Source organism: Aphelocoma coerulescens, chromosome 3, assembly GCF_041296385.1.
Source record: "Aphelocoma coerulescens isolate FSJ_1873_10779 chromosome 3, UR_Acoe_1.0, whole genome shotgun sequence".
NCBI lineage: Eukaryota > Metazoa > Chordata > Aves > Passeriformes > Corvidae > Aphelocoma > Aphelocoma coerulescens.
Window position 1 is genome coordinate 94,667,248 of NC_091016.1, and position 20,283 is coordinate 94,687,530.

At 42.6% G+C, this 20,283-nt stretch overlaps 1 protein-coding gene and 1 long non-coding RNA gene across 9 annotated transcripts in view; both read right to left on the minus strand.

Annotated features, from left to right (window-relative positions):
- Window positions 1-2,590: 2,590 nt before the first annotated feature.
- On the minus strand, window positions 2,591-7,029 carry LOC138107365 (uncharacterized). 3 transcript variants are annotated; one of them, XR_011149450.1, is made up of 4 exons: window positions 6,948-7,029; window positions 6,097-6,183; window positions 5,315-5,448; window positions 2,591-5,171 (listed from the first exon to the last, which is right to left on the minus strand). It is a non-coding gene; the product is annotated as an uncharacterized lncRNA (long non-coding RNA). The 3 variants fall into 3 exon arrangements; XR_011149449.1 differs by lacking the exon at window positions 6,948-7,029 and adding an exon at window positions 6,656-6,778 and having other exon boundaries at window positions 5,382-5,448; XR_011149448.1 differs by lacking the exon at window positions 6,948-7,029 and adding an exon at window positions 6,656-6,778.
- Window positions 7,030-16,421: 9,392 nt separating this feature from the next.
- LOC138108531 (regulating synaptic membrane exocytosis protein 1-like) overlaps window positions 16,422-20,283 on the minus strand; it is a 182,866-nt gene continuing 179,004 nt past the window's right edge. For all 6 annotated transcript variants that reach the window (XM_069011330.1, XM_069011329.1, XM_069011333.1 and 3 more), the window contains 2 exons: window positions 19,645-19,784; window positions 16,422-19,254 (listed from right to left, as the gene is read on the minus strand). In XM_069011330.1, coding sequence (XP_068867431.1) covers window positions 19,036-19,254; window positions 19,645-19,784 — 359 coding nt within the window. In that variant the 3' untranslated portion in view covers window positions 16,422-19,035. The remainder of the gene's footprint in view (window positions 19,255-19,644; window positions 19,785-20,283) is intronic.

The window sequence follows — 20,283 nt, forward strand, 5'->3', positions numbered from 1 at the left end:
AATCAAGATTCCACCACTTCAAGTTAATAAGGGGTTAACTCCTGGTTTAATTTTTTAAAGAAATTTTACAAACAGTGTTGGCTTGAAAAAAGGCACATACTCACAGTGCCAGTTACAGACATTTGTACTTGTCAAGAAGGAAATGGAAACTTTCCTAGTAAAAGATGTACAGTAGTGGGGCTAATGTTCCGATTTTGACCTTGTATGTTAAGATTAAAGCGTATTGTGGCATGGCCATAGTTTAGTCTTTGCTGGCAGTACAGTACATCTTCACTCTCTTAATTTTGGAGTCTATTATCATTTTAACCCCTTTTATTTTAAGAAGGATCTGAGTGTTTTTGTTGTAGAGCAGGCACGGGTGAATTTATCAGACAGATCAGCTTGCCAGGTTTTACCAACCTGCCTGCTCAGTAACCGACCAACCAGACAGGGATTAAGTAAGAATTAATTTATAAACTATTTTAGCCCTAATTTCTTAATAATTCAGATGGAGATTGATAAATAGAATCAGTTGACTAAAAACCAGCTGTTATTTAAGTAAATGCAGTTAAATGCATACCCTAAATTTTACTCCAAAGAAAGATTATTTTCTCAGCCCCATATCTGAACCACTTAAAATTCCATATTTGCAGTTTAAAGGTGACAAAGAGGCAAGAGGGTAAATACTGTTCAGATAAAAACTGGACTCCAAGAGAGTTTGGGATGAAGTTCCCAAAAGCACTTTCCCATTACCTAATGGGGATGTTACCACTTCTCTAGGAAGAGTGACACTGAGTGTTTCTGAACCCTCAGAGATGGCCTTCTCACCCCAGGCGGGCTGTGTCCTGTGAGGTTTCACAGCAGTACCCTCCACAGGGATGGGTATGTCAAAGCTTGTTGCCTTCAGTGTTGTAATAAAGAGAGGTTATAGTGATTAAGACACCTAGCCTGGCTGTGGGTATAACATATCAGCCCAGTCTGGCTCATGGGCTGCTTTGCTCTTTGCTAGCTGACTTCAAAACAGGAGCATGGCTTCCCAGAGCCAGCCTCTCTGCTCACTACCTATCCAAGGGGATGCTTGAGCTCTGCTCCCAGCCTGTCCCAGGAGAGCGGGGCAACATGGCCATAGATCCAGCTGAAGAAACTTGCAGTCCTTTGCTTCACTGGGACCCCCTGGAAGCATACTGCAGCTTATCACCATGATTCCCTCCTGCAGAATCTCCCCTGCCTCCTCAGAGCACTGAGCATGTTTGCCTGGGTTAAAGTATCAGGTTCATGACAACATTTGAACTTGAGCTGCTGACCCAAGTTAAAACTCAACAACCTGCTGTTCACAACTCTTTGAAAACAGGTTAGTGAACCCAGATTAAGAAGATACCTTTTCTCCTATACTAGTAAAGGCATGCTTCCAAAGATGCTTTCTCAATTGTTTTGTCAGCTTGTTTTGGTGGTGTGGTCTCACCATGTTTTATTTACTTAACACCAGTCTGCTCCTTTTCCACCCAAAAGCAAATGAGGAAGGCCATTTCTGTGCAAAATGAGTGTACATTTGTGTGAGATGTTTAAGTAACAGCAGCCCTGGAAGGTAAGGGCAACATGCCCAGCTCTATTTACAGAGGAGGCTGAGAATGTTACATATATTTACATATCATTATTGTAATAGGGAAGAGTAACTTTCCATATCTCTGAGCACTTCTCTTGCATCCAAAATCTGAAGAAGGATCAAATGACGAGTCTGTCAGAAAAAAAAAAAAAGTCTGGTATAAAGGACATATAAACTGAAAGCAGGATATGACCAAAAACTCAGGGGTGGCCAAAAGAAAGCTTATTTAAAACTACATTTGCAATTGTAATAATTCCCCTTGTTTGTGTATTTGGTTCCTAGAGGAGATGTTGTTATGAAATTAAGGTGAACATGTTACACTGTTCCACATGATCATCCTTATGTTTTTTAATATACTGTAGGGTAATTTACTCAAATGTTAACTTCTGAAGTTTCATACCATAAGAGAATCAGATATAAGGAAAAAAAGTCGGTTAGTCCAGGCTTGACTGTAAGCAACCCCCACCCTCCACCAATTCAAAGACATTTAAATTAATCACAAAGCAATCTCCTCTGAAAGACAGATCTTGCTGGAGAGGGGGACATGCAGTAACAAAAGCTCTGCTCCTCAGCTGGAAGACATTGGGAAGAAAGGGGAGCACAGAACTGGTCTAAGCAGGAGGGTTGTCTGGGGGAGCAATTACTGGGTACTGCCTGTGCAGTTGGCAGCAGCAGTGGTGCCTCACGACATCAGAAGGTATGTCCCTTACAGGCCTGGGGCACCTTGCTCTTGTGAAAGAGTCCAATAAAACATTTTAATTGTTTCTATGAATATCAGGTTGTTTTAAAAGTCACTTGCTCTACAGAATGTAAATCTTGTCATTTTGAGGACACACAGGTGTATGCAAGATGACAAGCAGTCAGTGAGAAGAAAAAACCCCACGGCAAGACAACGGGTACACAAAAGAAGCAAAATCTAATATTTCTTCAACCAAAACGAAGTGAGTTGCTTTGCCTAGGTGAAGGTTGTGTATGTCCTTCAGAAGGGAAGAGTGTTGCTCAGCTCACAACAAAATAAATACAACATTTCAGTCTGTTTGAGTGAATAACTAACTATTCAAATTTAAAAATGGCCAAGCAGTTGATGGATGATAAAATGGGAGGCTTTCTGAATGTTGTTGGATTTCCAGGCATACTGTGTTTATTTGGAGAACAGGTTCTTGCAGTCTGAAGCTAAGTAGGTAACACTATCTGAACTTTTTCTTACTTTTAACTGGAAATTTGTGCAACACAGCTAAAATCTTAAGGACACCCAACAGTAACAATCCATGTGTCCTCACTGACTGCTGGTTTTATAGTGACAGCTGTTTTAAAAACATGGACCGTAATGTATAGGACATGGATAAGAAACATCAGAGTAACAAGAACTGACATATCTGTAATTGGTCTTATTCATGCAAACATTGGTCATGTTGCAGGAGGAAATGCTCTAAGGTCTGGCCTCATGCTCTCAGTGTCAAAGTTAATGGTGTCAAGCTCCAAGAACACTTTAACAGCCAACCTTAATTGCAAATATGTACTTTTGCCAGGTCCCAATAGCAATTAAAGGAAGGGGATAAAGTTCAGTCTCTCTGAGGGCCCTTTTCCAAGGGTTTTCTGAGCTGAATCCTCCTCAGCTCCATTGGCGGAGGGCTCCTTCTCAGCCCCTGGGAACAACTGCAAGAGGAGCAGACAGAAAAGGTTCATGACAGCCCTAACCATATTTATGGGCAATGAAACATGCAAAACCCAGTTGGCATGTCAGGACAGTGATCAGCAGCTCAGTTAAAAGTATTAGTTATTGAGTTTGGTGAGGTCCAGGAGGCTTAGTCACGCAGCAGCTTAGTCAGCTCTGCATCGCTTCAGCCTGTCCCAGACCCAGAGGGATGGGGATCATTATGTGGAGAAATTCAGAGCCTGCAGGATGGCCTCTCACTGAAAGTCTCAATCATATTTATTGTTTCACCTGTATGCCCCATCCAGCACCTCTGTGAGGATCACTCAGCTAAGCGACACAGATCCAGGCCTATTTTCCCACATAGCCTATGAGTACAAACAACTGAAAATGGAAAATTTTCAATTGAAACAAGAATACACCACATGCCACGGTTACCCGCACTTACATTTGACCAAGCATTCTTTCCTGTGACTGAAGTGTACCATTATCACATAGATATGAGTTTCTCAACAAACAATCTCTTTTCCTTTTGGAAAGGATACTGCAACTTTCCAAATACTGCTACAACTACTTTCCCAAAAAGTCAATCCCTCGCCACGGGTCTGTTGGCTGTTTCAAAATGGCTACTGTGGCATAAGCTTACATCTTTCCACAGCCATACAAATTACTGAGTTGCTTATTAAGCTTAAAATAGGATCCAGAGTAATTTAGAGAGCATGTGAGCTTGCTTCAATACACAGAATGTAGCTGCACTGTTGATTGATTGACGCTTTTCTACAAGCCTTTGTTTTTCAGAAAGTACAAATGTGTTTCTGCAAAGGCAGTGGAAGGGGATTAGCTCTGAAATCCACCACCAAGGCCTTTTGTCTTTCAGCCTTTCCACGAAGTAACAAACAGAGCTGTCACTGTTCTGTTAGTTACATTTCTCTCTGCTCTTACGTGTATAAATCCCTAATCTCGTATGTAAAAGCAGTAGTACACAGTAGGCAAAAATCTTCTTTAGAGACGCCTTATGGAGGGCTTGGATTACAGCCCGGTTAGAACATTTAATAACAGCAGCAGCATTACCAAATTCCTTTTTCAGAGTTTGCACAACCAGTAAACAAAGCTTTAAACTCGCACTGAAAATTGATACAATTTGTTTGTTGATATAGTTACCGTCATCTACAGTTGTATAATTTATTATCACCTACTGTTATTGGGGATAATAAAAGAGTGAGTGGGTTTTGAGATGTGAGTAAAACATGAGCACAAAATCTCCACTGGAAACACTGAGTCACTTAATAAACATGTAGACCACAAATTCATTGTACATTATTCATTACGCAGGTTACAGACGGGCCTGAAACAGAGGAATCTGCTTACGTTTGTGTGCACATCTGCTCGAGCAGGGAGGAAGGGAGTCCAGCTCTGGATGTCCCTTCAGCCTATCTCCAAAGACAGAGGCCAGAGGAAAATCTTGGATGCAACAGAGTGAATTGGAGCCACCTCTAGGCCCATCAGAGTGGAGTTTTATAGGTTTTGGCTAATTGCCAATGTAAATATTGTTAAAGATGTTGTTGAAGAAATAGTGATTGGGGTATATATATTCTTCTGAGCAGAAGATAAGGCACTGGAGATGCCACAGTTTCTTTTTGACTCTGGTGTCTATTCTCAGTGTAGCAGCAGCTGGGTCCATGCAGCCTGGCCACCTGGCAGCAATGCAGGCAGGGGCGGAGTCCAGATATGTCCACAAGGTGCTGTCTTAGTCATGTACATGTGCCAGCTGACCAAACATCTGGTGGGACCATCATCTGACCCTCAGCTCCAAGGGACTGATCCTGCCCTGAAGGCAGAGCCTGGGCAGTACTCACTCACAACCCAACAGCCAGACCAGAAGTTAGAACTGGTAAATTCAGCGTTCATTTTAGACCCCTGGGATGAGAGGAGCACCTGCAGAGAGAAATGCAGGGGATGTAAGCACACTGGTGGGTGCACAGCTGCAGGGAGCAGGGACAAGCCAGCCCTGGAAAATGGCTCTAAAGCAGGTTCTGCCTCAGAGCTTTAGCCAGAGGAATAAGAACAGTGTTTCTTACCTGGTGCACTTGCCTAACCCAAAACAAGCAGCACAACCTGTCTTTTCAAGGCTGGAAACTTGCTCACCTGCTTGGGGGCGGGGGAAGAAACCAAACCTTTGAAGATTACACGTAGCTGTGCCAACTGGTGACACCTGTCAAAACATGAATAAACTACTAAGAGTTTGCATTTGCCATTTGAAGTGCACTTTGTAGGAGAAATACAAGGAAATTGGTGTTCGGTATAAACCCAGATGCTAATCCTGTGTGTATTTTGGAGTGGGGGAGAGAATAGGAGAAATTGTAGGAGCTCTATTCTAAGTAATCCCCACTGTTTTGCTCATTTTTTTCAGCCATGGACCATTCTAAGTTGTGGCTTCTGTGGGATAAGTAACCACTTGCAGATTTAGCCAGAACTGACAGACATCAGTATAACTCCCCCAGACTGAAGCACTTATTTGCTTTTTCATAGTTTTCCTGCTGTATTTAAAAAAGGTCAATTATCGATGATTTCCAAGAAAAGCTCCACAGTCACATTTTAGTTCATTGCATAAGCCTTTAGATGTATCTCAATAATTAAATGTGTTTTCTTGGGTTTTTTGGTTGTTGTTGTTGGGGCTTTGTTTTTTTGGGGTTTTTTTTTGCAAATGGTTGTGCAGTGCTGCAGTCCAAATGTCTAGAAAGGCTCTAATTTCCTTAGATCATCATAACTCTGCTGTAATAAAATAGGAAAAATGCCTAATAGCAACCTTAGTGCTACTTTTTGCAGTCATGGTTTGACATTTAGATGAATGCTAACCCACCTTACAAACATGAGGGCATTCAAGCTCAGGTGCCGAGGCATGGCCATGCACTCCATCTGTGATCCCTTTGTGCAGCTGTCAGGGTGCCTACAAAATGCCAGTCAAAAAGATAGGACCACTGTCTTACCCAGAAATCACATTACAGGCATTTATATTTTCTGTGCATTTTACACTCTTCCCCACCTCTTGAAAAGCCACTGTACTCATTTGCAGTTGACAACACATCCATCTAAATTCAATCCTACAGCAGTTTCCTAGGTAACTGGCACAGAAACCCTCTACACAGCAGAACAAGCCAAAACACCCGTTAGCGTTTCCACTTCTTTTCAATCCTTTTGAAACATGCAAAGATTCAAAAAACCCACCACAAAAGCATTTAAAAAACCCAAACCCAAAACCAAACCAACCAACAAATAAACCAATGGCAAGATAAGTTCAGCCAATCTGTTTAACCTTCATCCAGGGAATATTGCACCTGCCAAAAATTAGCTCAGATCTATAGACAAGACCAATTTACGGCCTGAAATTATGTCTCAGTGGTTGGAATTCTTTGGGTTACCTTCACAGATCACAAAGATCTTTCTAGGCTCTGACTCACACCAGTAATGTGGACAGATACTTCTGATTCATGCTGGGAGCTAACAATTTGTGTCTCTGCTCTCCCAGCCCCTCTTTCCGTAGCCAGTTTCCAGTGGGGCTTCACAAGGGCTGCAAGGCAAGGACCATTAACAGCCTATTAGAGGAGGAGGTGTTTCCTCAGACTTCCTTGTAACATTGTTCGGTTCAATACTCCCCTGGGATCATGCCAGCTCTCATCTCTAGTGCTCTGCACGTGGCTGCAGCTCACTTACCAAGGGTTCCCCTATCCACCTCGAGAGAGAGAGACCCTGCAGTCCCCACTGTGGGAGTGTCCAAAGACTCTAGAGGAGGAACAGCAACGAGGGAAGGGGCAGAGGCCAGCAAGTGCATCTCGTTCGGCAGTGCAGCTGTGGTTGTGGCAGCTGTGGTGAGGCACAATGCATTTCCTTGTTTTGTGTGCAAGAAAAAGCAAATTCTTGCCCTTGCCTAATATCCACATGTTGCATTTAAGCACTGGAAAAAAAAGCTGCAGCCTGAAGCCACGATGATAGAAGAGACTGGGCTGCAAAGCTACACTTCCTAGCATTAGCATGCACACACACACAGAGCTGATCCCTTCAGAAAGGTAATTAAGGTGAGGGGGAAACCTGGGAGTGGCTGGCATAAAATACCCTAAAGGGGAGGAGTGGGCTCAGGAATGTGCATCTGAAGGGCTTGGTCTGGTGTCAACTTTTGTGAACAAGTCCTGCTGAATCTTGCTTGCATACCCAGGTGAAGCCAACTCGGCAGGCTTTCACCAGCCCCATTCACGAGGAAGTGAGAGGGCTTCCCAACTGGAGGCTGTAGCTTGCAGGCAAGGCCCTCCCTTCTCTGCCTGCAATTGTGATAGCTTGCTGAAGGGCAGCATGTGCACATCAGACTGGAGCATAGTTCAAAAGAAGTAAGTGTTGCCTGCAGCTGTCCTCACTTCAGAGCATGTTGGAGCAGGTTGAAGGCTGCTGTAAGCTGTGCCAATCACTAACTAGAGAAGCTTTTCTAGCAAGTAATCCTTGCCAGGACATAAGGATACACTAGTCATGTCCCCTGGAAGGGCCTCTTCTCCTGGAGCTTGGGGGAAAGTTCCAAGGACATTTTCTGTGACCTCCTGTGTCTTACACAGGAGAGGGGAGCTTCAGGAAGATGGAAATGCAGGGTTAAGTGTAGGAAGTTTTGTTCTGGGACCTAGTGCAAGGGTGGCACCGAGTCCAGCTACCCTGTCACGCCAGCTAATTTAAGAACTGGTAGGTTTGACAGTTTCAGACTTTAATGCTTGGGATCTTCCAAAGCACTTTATATCAAGTAAGCACTTCTCTCATTGCCATCTAATAGAACACTGTTGCTGAAGCTGCACAAGCGGGGAGTAGCAAAGCATGTTGTCCACTGCTGACTCTCAGTGTTAGACCAAATTGACTGTCATTCTTTTGGTTGTGCTCCTTTTTAGATTCCCAACAGCCGGGTTAGAGTCCTAAGGCAGGACTGTGTGTTGTTAGGCCCACTGTGACTTGTGAAGAGAAGCTCTAGCACTGGCCTTAGGGCTCGGCCCTTGCACATTTGCACCGTCTGCTGGCCTTCAGCTGAACTGTAAGCTTCTCTGAGCCCAAATCCCAAAAGAATTTAATTTTTTCTCTTTGAGGATGTTGGTGAGCTGAAGGTATGTAGATTTCAATCCATTCATTTGACAACTCAAAGACCACGCTAAGCTATATGGGGCTACACAAACCAGTCCTGGGCAGTTCCCTGCTTCAGGTCCTTCATAGTGCTGAGTGTTTTTTTTATGGGTCAGGTGTCAAACTAGACCTCGTTTCCCCAAATCCAGCCTGCTTTTTTGTCCCCTCTCACTGAGCATAATATTTCATTTTATGCCCTTGTTGACTTAGCTTTCTTAGCAGCTAGATAAGCAGTACATGAGTTTTCACACCATTTTGGTTGTCAGCAGTAATACCTTCTTTTTTCTCCTTAACAGGTTATCATGGAAGTTTAATAATACTCCAGCACAAGCTTTCACTGGTTGCAAGAAATTCTCCTGATGTATCTGACTTGCAGCTTAATCGGAAAGTAACGAAGGTGTAGCGAGGGTACAGCACAGTCTAACAATAAAAGCAGCCCTTGGAAAACAAAATGAGGCTTGTCACCGAACGACACAGTAGCCTGACATTAATCTGTCAGAGCAGCCACTGCAAATAATGCAGGAATGGGGAAAAGTGTGTTTTTTAAACACTCCTTAGAGGAACTGCATTGATTTAAGTGAGTTCATAATCATTACTGAATCAGAGAACCGGGTGAGCTGTTAAATAACCATTATTTCTTTGTATGCTTTATGAATTCCTCTTCAGAACTTTCGCCTGTTTTGAGAGCTCTTACGTGTAACCCAGCAGACAGGCACAGCCAGTGATCACACACCCGGTTTCACTGCACACGCAGGGAACATCCGACACTTGGGAAAAAAAAAATACACAGCTGCTTTTTTTTTCCTCTTTCTCTCCCATAAAAAGCGTCTGACAAAGGCTGACGCCCGTTTCCCGCATTCCCGCCGGGGCCCGCGCAGGGGCGAGGGCCGGCCCGGGCCCGCTCCGCGCGGCGCTGCCCGCGGTGCTGCGGCGCCCCCCGGCGGCCGCTGGGGAGCGGCGGGCGGGGCAGCGCCGGCCGTGAGGCACCGGGGCCTCCGCCCGCCCGCGGCGCGTGGCGCGCCCCCCGAGGACGTGTGTGAAGGCTCTTGGTCCTTTTCCGCTGTTCGCAGCCAAGCGCTTCCCTCTAAGTGCGTTTCCCCAAGCAGATTTATGTCTCTACATAATTAACAGTACTTGCAAGGCCTGGGCTGGGCAGCCTGTGGCGGCGGGTTTTCCATCCTGCTGCCCGTCGCCCATCCCCGGGCCACCTGGGCTGTCATAGCCCAGTGCCGTGCTCTGTGGCTGCTCTTCTGAAGCCGGCGGATCCCCAGAAGATGCTAGCTTTTGCTCTTACTTGCTAGGGCATGTGCATTAGAAAAATAAAAAAATGAGGATACTCATCCACGAGCCAGGCGATGTCCTCCTGTCACAGACAGAGGCTGTCACCTCTGCTGTCACAGCACGGATCGTTGCCTCATTGAAAGGAAGATGAAGCCCTATGCTTTGTATAGCTGGACTGGCTGGCTGGCCTCCTGCTTTGGGTGTTGTCACCAGCAGAGCCGTGTGCACTGTGTGTGTCAGGCAGCTTTTCTCACAAAAGCACCTTGGATTCAGCCTCATTGAAATCAGTGGCCAAGTTCCACGTTCTACAGCATAGACAAAGCAAATACAGAGTCCATAAAAAATGCACAGTGTGCATGAGATATGTGAGGGGAGGAAATAGTGATATTAAACCAGCCACAAGACCACCCACGTACAAACTTGTTGCGGTGGCTAAGTGCACTTTACACCCCCCAAGTTGCCTTAAGAGTGGTCTCTCCTTACAACACTGTGCTAGAAAGTTCTCCCTTTGTCTAGATTCTGCTGGTCACTGGCCCTCTCCCCTCTCCCATCCCTTTTCCCATTGGCCCCTGTTACGTCATTCAATCATGCCTCTGCCCCCTAGCTCTCAGACTATTGGTTTTGGATGCTCTGCCCTCCCTTGGGAGTTTTCAGGATAAAACTGGCATGGGCTTTCGGTTTGGTTGTTCTTCTTGCCTCTGTTCCCTTTGAGTGTGTTGCCATTCAACGCCTCGGAATTGCATGCAAAGAACCCCTCTCGCCTCTTTGTCTCCGGTTTGTGCACAGACTGTGTGTGTGAGGGGCTGTTCACGACTGCCTGCCAAGGTGAGATCGAGTGCATGCGTGGGTGCTGGCAGAGCGCCGCCTGAGCGTCTCCACGAGGGACCCAGTAGGGACAAACGCAGCATCAATCCCACCAAAGCCCTCTTCTATACAAACTGAAGAGCAGCCCCAGAGACATGAGGTATTCAACAATCCTCTGATTTCCTCCATTCACTCTCTGAAGAAATGTAAATCTTGTCCAATCCAACAGGTATTCTCTGGAGATGACAAGATTCAGCTGTGAGCTGGTATCACACAAAAAAATGATGGGAGAACCAGACTAAGATGAGTGCTAGGGGTTGGGGGGTGAGGGGAGATACCACCTGAAGAACAAAGGGAGAAGAAGGTTAAGCCCTGCTATGGTGACATCTCCCTCTCCTCCTTTGCATTTTGTGGTTTGTTTTACAGAAGTATGATTTAAGAATGGCATAGCAGACATCTAACAAAGAAGCCCGCATGTATAGTGGAGCTGAAGGATTATATGGATAGCACAGCAGCGATGTCTGGTGCAGCTGTGATTTAATTCTGTTTCGAGCCCTCCAACAAAAGAAAATCTGATGGGTTTCTTCCCCCTGTCTTTTCATGCACATGATGAATGAAAAAGGTCTGAGGGTTGTATTATTTGTGTTTTAATATGAATGGCTTAGGAATGCTGGCCTGTTCCACCAACAGGCTCAGGGATCAAGTGGGCTGCTGGCAGCCCTGGAGCAGAACAACTGAAAGCTGAGTCCAGGCACCAAGCTACACTAAACTCAGCCTCCCAGTTTTGCAAGAGCAATGATTAGGAAAAGGACAAGAGGAGGGAATAAGAAAATTTCTTACATTTTCTAGAAGAGCAGATACTGTACTTCAGCTGTCTCACAAATCTCAGGACCTTTTTCCTACCAGGTAAAAAGAAGCAAAAGAGGTCAACAAGCCGCTCTCAAGCTGCCTGTGAGAAGCTTGCTGATGCTTCCTATTCCCAGCAATTACAGACTTTATGTGCCTCTTGAGACTAGGTACAGAGCAACTCAAAAGATTATTTGTGCCATCAACTTACTTCTTCTGTCTTGGTTAACTCCTAGAGAGTCACCTGTTAGAAAGAAAAACAATCACAGAATCAGCTAAGTTGGAAAAGACCTTTGAGATCATCAAGTCCAACCTATGACCTAACACCACCTTGTCAACAGTGCATCACATCTTTTTGACAAGCCCTGCTGTTTCCAATACCAAAGCAATGAAATTGGGCCAAATCCCTTGACCCTTCAGGAAGATGTGCACTGCCATCCATAAGGCTTTAAGGAGCAGCCACTTTTTTTTGGAGCTTTCAGTCAAAAAGACAGGGGCCAAACAATTATGCCAGAATTTCCCTGGGTCTCCCTTTTTGGTCCCCCCAGATGAACAGAGGCACTATTTCTGTCCCTTCCTTTCTCCCCCTCTGTGCTCCCCAAACTTCTGCTCTGCTTTCCATGGGAACCTGTTTCTGACTTACTGGTTTCCCCATTACAGAGCACTTGACTTCTTCAACATTGTATGCAAAACTTTATCAGGGCTGATGCAAGAAACTCTCTTACACAATACAGAACTTGAGATTAAATATACCCACCTTTATATCCTCTTAATTTTAAGCTCACACACAGTGCACGTCAGATCATCTACAAAGAAAAAAGCGTGGGCAAGCTGTACATGAAAACTGCACTGTTAGAAAAAGCTGCCTCTGTAGCACTGGCTGCTAGCGGCTATCCTTCTGACCTGTAGTATGAAGGATATCTGGGGACTCATTCCAAATCCAGATGTTCTCTGTCTAATTCAGGGCTGCATTCTCAGGCCTTCAAAATCCTAAGAAAGTATTTTTTAAGCACTTATTTTTTATTGTAATTGCCATTATTTCCTTTTGTGTTGCTTTGCCATTCCTATGCACTCAGGGGTTGCTCACTTAGTCTCAGACCCTGTCTGTCACTCCGGAAGAAATGCACCCCTTTCTAAAACTGGAGGATGATGTTTGTGGGCTCTCTCTTTTGCTGCAGCTTTAACAAACAGAAGTCCAAGTATAATGCTGCTGCTGGCTTTGGCTTCTAACAGACTTTGCTCAGTAACTAATACTTAGAAAATGTTCCCCTCCAAGCTATCGCTCACTCTGAATCTAGAGAATCACTAGAATCACTAGATCTTTTTTGTTCTTACTTGCTGGTGTAATATTGCTGTATTTTTCCCTCTGTGTGGGCACTCCTTCTGTAGTATGCAAATATAGTTCTTTAACAGACTTCTAAATTTTTTTCAGTATATACTGTAACATTTAATTGAATTGCTATTTTACAATATTTGCTTAATTTGAAAATCTTCATTTTTGGTTTAAATTGCATGACAAGAGTTCTTAAAATATCTAGGATTGTCTTACTGCCCTCTCTATGAGCTTGTTCTAAATGGGATTATTATTCTGCCTTCCATAATTAGTGATTTAGCATGGACACAGGCATCTTGGTTCTGTGGAGACCTGCTGTGATGAAGCAGCCTAGGCCAGTCAGACCAGACAACAGAAGGCTGCTGGAAGTGCAGAGGTGATAGCGCTGCTGTACTTCCTGAACAGTAGGAGTCTGGAACATGAGACATCTTCTCTATTAAAAACTTTTTGTACAGGAGTTGGCATCAGCTAAATAAATTGCAGTATCTTGCTTAGGTGTGTGGCTCAGGAACTTTTATTTGGCTGTAGCTGAAGTAGAGTGACAAGGTTCAGTAGAGAAGATATTCCTTCCCGATACTTGTCAGTGTAAAAAAGGCTTTGGGAGCCAGAAGATGATGGAATCTTATTACATCATTTATATCCCTGAGGACCTCACAAATGCTTTTTGAACATTTATGTTCTGCTTTTTCTGTATTTATGCAGTATCTCTGAAATGGGGAATTACACTTACCCCCATTTAATGAATCAAAAAATGATGAGTGGAGAAACCTGTAACCAGGTTCTCAAAGTCACAGTATATCCCACTGATGTAAATGAGAAGGAAATGTGAAAAAAAGACTCAGTCTTCACTGAAGTGAATGATTTTAGACTTAGTAAAAATCCACACAGATGGTGATATCACACAGCCTTTCACTACAGACCACTTCTTTACCATGTGGGCCACTACTGGTTTGTAACTGCATTTTAGCAGGTCTCTGAAGCTGTGATCCAGTTATGATCCAGTTTTAAGGTTCTTAGAAATGCCTCTGCCCAAATTAAGGTGCAAATGAGACCATATGCCAGTGACAATAGTAAGGGTTTTATTTGATGGTAAATATGAGAGAGAGAGAGAGAGAAAAAGAAAGAAAGAAGTAGAAAATAGGTGGGGGGGACAGAAAGAGTGACAGGGACAGAATAAGGAAAATATCACCACTCCATGGACCCCAAGATGTCCCGCTGATCCTCTCCAGCTGGTCTTCTTGGTGGTGAAGGTCCCCCTGGGAGGCACAGAGTCCGATGGGTTTATATGCTCAGGCTGGGTGGGCATGTCCGGCCATGGCCCCCTGGAGGGGGGGTCAGTCTCTCACAGCAGACTCTGGGTCTGTTGCACCACGTGCGGTCCTGAGGGGCCAAGCCTCTCATGTGAAAGTCCTGTGGATGTGCCCTGTGGGGTTGGGGGTTCCACAGCTGGGCCAGTTTGTGTAATCAGAGGATGGGTGTTTATTGCCTCTCACCAGAGGTTGCACCATGCACCCAAAACCTCCTCCTCCCCCTCGGTTGGGGGGAGTCTGTGTAAACCTGGTTTCTGTGAGCTGTGCTCTCCCCCAACCCCAAACTCAACCGGGGGTAGTTGCAGCAGGTGGCTTTGGCCGTTTGTGGATGCACACCTTTCCCTCAGCCTGAGGTGACTGAACAATGTGTTTCCCTTTATCTAATCAACAGTTTGACTTTCAGTTCAAAGTCCCACTCTTCAGGGACACTTCTTCGGTTGTAGCTTCTTTATAATGAGCAAAACTTTATATCAATGTTTGAGGCATGAACTATTTTCAGTCCTCTGACAACATGCTAAAAGTAATCAGAATAAATAATTCTGAGTTGTCCAATGAGTAGTCTAATAATGAGCTGCTGCTCATCACCTTTTGAAGGCAGGTTTTCTAGAGGCCATCTAAGAGGTTCTGTGAAACCCTTAGGTGTCACTCTTCTAGAAGCAAGCAGTGAAACCTCCAAAAGACTTGGCTCTCGAGATCGCCTTTCTCATACTAGCAGAGGTAAACATACAGCTGTACATTTGCCTTATCTGAATTTCTGTATTGGTAAACTGTAGTCTGCAGATTTTGACAAATTTATGCCCTTTCCCTCAGTATCTTCTAAGACATTTTGACCTGACAAGGCAGAATGTATAAGGTTTGATGTCCCAATGCACAACTATGGCTTCAAAACATACCAATGGCTAGAAAATACCTAACTAAGGAGCATTTCATTAGACTGGGGTCTGCAGCTGAATAATTATCATCACCTAGAAGGCAATGTCCCCTCCTGTCTCTGGCACCCCAGAGAGGAGTTTGGATCACAAAACTCAGAAGACCATTTGATCTGTGTGACATGCCTGCCACACACAACCTCTTTCCATAAGCATGGTATTTAACTACCAGCATACATGGTCATTCCTGCAGACACTGGAGAAAATGAATTCATAACCTGTGGATTTTCTTTTTCTCCTAGAAAGTAGCTGATGGGCTGCGAGTGAAGTATTTAGACTCTACTCTTGATAGTTGTTAGAAGGGTTTTAATCTCTTATGACAACCAGAATGCTCATCATCTGGCTTGAGAAATCACGTCCTTTGACAACAGTAGAAAGCAGATTGCTTTCTGCTATGCTTGCAGAATTATAGTAGGGTATGATGGAGTGAGTTTTTGGGGCTTTAAAGGAAGACTGCCATGACTTTCTTCATTTAAAGCAAAAGAAGAGTACAAATCCTATAATTCTTTTTCCTTGAACTAAATGGGCTGTAGATAGTGGAATAAATGACTGCACAGGAGCTGCAAACAGACAACTTCATAGAGGACAAGTCACAGGCTATAAGTAAAATCATGGAGGACACAGAACAGCCACTGAAGGCTCTCTCTGAACTTGTCTTCTGTGTATACCATATCATACCTGGGCTGAACGTGACTTCTGAGACCATCATTTGTTTGTGAAAACAGGCAGCAAAAGTGTACACATAATTTCTCTGTGAATTACAAAGACAGGAGGTAATGAAGCTGTGGTTTGTCCTACCTACTCACAGTAGTTCTGATGCCTCTCTAACACAAAGGTTAAGGCCAAAAGCTTTTTCCTCTGCCCACAAAGACAGACATAAATTTGCATTTCAATATAAAATTTAGAACATTTACTTATCACAAAGAAAATAACTGTCTGATTATATGGCAGAGATTATGAGTTTAATAATCTTTGCTTTTCCCCTGCATGACATACATATTAGGCAGTACTGCATTCTTAACAGAAAACCAAGAGGGAACTTCAGCTGATTTATTTGTGTATTATAATCCACACTCAGCAATGAGTTTTTAAAGCACAGCAGTCCCTGGGAAAGGAGTCCAGCACACAACTTATCCGACCTAGCATGTTCTATTACCTCATTCCTGAAATCTTGGCATTTATGATCCCTGTTCATCAGAAACACCATAAATGAAATAGTTCAGCATGTTCTTTTGCTGCCATATTTTCTGTCCTCTAGGGGGAGATCAGAAATGCTGGACTTAATTTATTTCTCAGGATCAGAAAGGAAAAGGTATCTTAGTATTGGACACAATGTTCAAAGTAATGAGATTAATGAAGTTGAGGGCTTTTTGCAACAGCATGACAAATTCTGTATTTAAACAGATCACTCCCACCACACAGAATAACATGCCTTTTGTTCAGAGATTTACCATGTTTAATTAGTCATTTTTTCAGTATCTTAACCATGTATTCAGTTAAATAAAGTAATAAACAAAAGTGTTCAAAGTGAGGCAATACTGTCTTTATGTTATTTTTAAATTGTGATCAGGTATCTGTGGGACATGGAAAACTAAAAAAAAGTACACAATCTTTGCTTCTCTAGCAAAATTTTAGTGCCAAATTCTGCTCTCAGGTAAATTTCTATAAAGCATTGTTCATAACAGCATTACAATACAAGGGCATAGTCATGGGTTTAAAAAGTACCAAAGGTCTGTAGTTGTTCTCATATCTTAAAGGTTCAGCACACACCAAGTGGAGACCTGGTATCTGACTTGTATAGCCCCACTGCCCTATTACAAGCAGCCACCACATCATTCCTCTCCAACAAACTGATTTGATTTCAACAGATAAAAATTTGGCTAATTTTTTTTTTTTAACTTCAATTCGCCTGCTTCAACAAATGAGAGCACAATTTGGCTCCTCTCTCAGGAAAAAGGAAGCCAACCAAACATGACTTTCACCAGGCCTCAGTTTTTGGTCCCAGATTTCAACATACACTATTACAGCAATCAAAAGAACCATAGAAATTACTTATTTTACTGTTCCTTAACACATTTCACACAGTCCTGCAGCAAGCAGAATCACAGATGAACCTCAGAACATACAGAGAGCACAACTACTACACTGGACATGAAAAGGAAATTTTATTAAACATGTTTACATAACATGAGTTGGAAGTTCATTTAAAAGCACAGGGGAGTGTTAAGACAAGTGGTCAAAATAGAAAGATACTATCGAATTATAGCTAGTTGGTTTTTGGCCACTAAGACAGAACAGGATCTAGTAGTAGTGCACCAATGCTTGAGTTCTTCCTGCTCAGCAGGTCGAGCAGTAACCAATCTGTGCCCTATGGAAAGATGGGCAGAATAATTCCCATGTGTTGAGTAATAATAAATAGTTCACTTGGTGCAGGCAGTATGTCTATGAATTAAAATCTAGTGTGTACACAGTTTCTACATGTGTTACAGCCCCACAGTAGGAATCTACACCAAAATAGTTATTAGAAGGAATTTGGTCCGTACTACATCACGTTTTCCATAGGGTAAAAAATAAAGTCCATCTATAGACATTTAGCACCAGACCCACAGACCTAGCCTGGCTAAAACCTGCAAAATGTCTATAAGAAAAATGGATGGCTTAGATTTCTTGGTTACTTCAGTATAGTAATTACGAGCAAACTGTACAAGTACATGCAACATACAAGCTGGCCTATGTGGAACTAACATACATTATTAAATAACCTTTTTCATCTCTTTTTACAAAACGTGCATGCAGCTTTGAACAGTTCCAAGTCATGCTGCTCTATTTGTGTGATCACAAAATTTAATGGCCTGTAAAAGGAGGGGAAACATACCAATGCACCTGCAGGAATCTGCAGTTCTTCGCACATTTACAGAATATCACAAGGGATTTCAAGGCCAAGAAGAACTCAGATGAATAAAAAGCAAATTGAAATTTGATTTTTTTTCTCCAAAAAGTAAGATATCTTGCGTTAAAAAATCAAGCCTTGTGCTTGCATCAATCTCAAAGAAATGTAAACTAAAATTTGATAAAAACATTATTAAGTGCAGAATATTTCAACTGGAATTTCCAGTGAAACACTGAACAACTCATACCATGCTCTATCCAGGGCAGACAGGTGCGTCTGAAGCGACACACATCAGAGAAGCCTGGGTACAGCTGAAAGTGTCATATGCTCAATTCATTCCTGGTCAACATTTTGGGAAGTCAAATATACATTTATACACAGAAACGTAAGTATTTCCTCTCCATTTCTAGGAGGAAAATTGCATTACCAATAACATATTCAATGTCAAAATTAAGACTAAAGCTGCTTTATACCAGTCCCCAGCAGTAGTTGCAGAATTCTTCAAAATTCTTCCATGCAAAACATCATAAACAGAAAATTTATTATATATATATAATGCAAACATATCTGCTTTTTACAAAGAAAAAGTGGCACTGTGATGATTTTTATTTTTAAGAATATAACTTAGATTGGTATTTGTTCTGGGTTCCCACGTGAGAGACTTGCAAGTTCCAGAACTGAGAAACTATTTGAACTCTCTGGAATTGTAACTGTGGCTGTTGAACACTTTAACGATGCTTACAGAGATATGCTTCAGCCCTTTTTTGTTTGGTTTAGAAAAAGAAAGGAAGGGTCTCTGTTAGCATTGGGAGGACTTCTACAAAACTAGCAGAATCACGTGGCAAAAAACTAGTGGAAGTGACAAGTACAGAAAAACTGCTGAAACACCAGGAAGGTTACACTGCTTGAGGGCTCTCAAAATGTGAAAAATACAACATTGTTAACAGAGTGAGAGCTTCCAGTTTGGGTCATCTTTGACTTAGGTCGAATCTAAAGGTCCCTCTCTTTTTTCTTTTTCCTTTCTTTTTTTTTTTTTTTAATCATTATAAGCATCAGTGATAGCTGCTAATAGATTAGCTGTATGTGATATACCTTTGTTCTGTCAATTTAAGCCATCTCCCAACAGACAGACATATGTTTGGATAACTACTACAAGCAAAAACAGAAGTGATTGTCTCTCTCCAACAGTGTTTTTTGATCATGTGAATATCTGATTCCAATTGTTATCCTGGGTGATGTTTTGAATAGACAGCACCTGCTACTACGATCTAATGCAGGGAGGCCCAGTGGAACTTTCCAGAGATGACTGGGAAGCCCTGCGTGTCAGGGGAGTCAATGTTGGATCCACTAGCGATGAAGGTGGAAATAATTTATACCAGCCTATTACCACACTGGACAGATCCAATTCCTCCAGAAGGATCTGGGCAACTCCCATGAAGCATTTGTGGTCCATTCGGCCATAGTCTCCCCAAACTATTACCTGGAAGAACATAAAATTAAGGTTCATGATTGTCCCCAAATCCATGCTTACACTTAATATATATATTAAGTATATACTTAAACCCATGCTTATGTATGTTCACTCTTGCTATTATATATGTTAGCATAAGGAAAATGTTATTCTCAAGAGTGAGTGATTACTTCCCTTTCATGGGAAAACCTCATGGCAGGACAGGAGCAAGAGTCAACAAAAGAGAAATGTTCCATGCAATAAGACATTTTGCAAGTCTGAAACCACAAGCCACAAGGATGTGTTTAATGGCATTTATAAAATTAAATGCTTAGTAAGTTGGAATGGATTTACACATACTGGTTAAATTTAAGTAAACATGCAAATGACAGCCTAAAATGGGATTAAGAAGAAACTGACCTGAAGGACTTTACCCTGTGGACTTTCTTCAAAAACCAGTGTCTGTTGGTACAGAGGATCAAGGGTCTTCCTTGCAATTCTTGTCTTCTTCTTAGCTATACATGCTCCATTTTCCAGTAAATACACTTTGACATACGGAGCTGCAGACAGAACATCAAGAATGTTATATTTGGACTTACGGTGCACATCTGAAATGGAGGACAAATGCCTTAAAAGGAAGCAGAGTGGAGAGAAAATGGCACAACTTATCTTCATTGTATCTTTGCAGTTGTATAATCTGAATACAATTATATTCATAAAACAGATGACACAGCCCACAAGAAATCAAATTGATTTTTATAAACTTTGAATGTAGTGATCTAAGATGTTACTAACAACAATTACACTTCATGTCTGTCATTTTAAAAACATTTTGTTTTTCCAGGAATTAAATGTCACTGATGGCTATTCTGGAGTCTCTATAAATGCTTAGGGGTCAGAGATAGCTCAAAGCAAAAGGAATATTTAAAACTATGCCACTCCTATGACACAGACATGAATTGCTCTTTCATCTCTAGCTCCTAAGGAGATTGCAAAGTACCATTTTCACTAAATGTTATTTAAAAGAATTGTTCCAGGTGTTACAATAAGCAGTGGTTG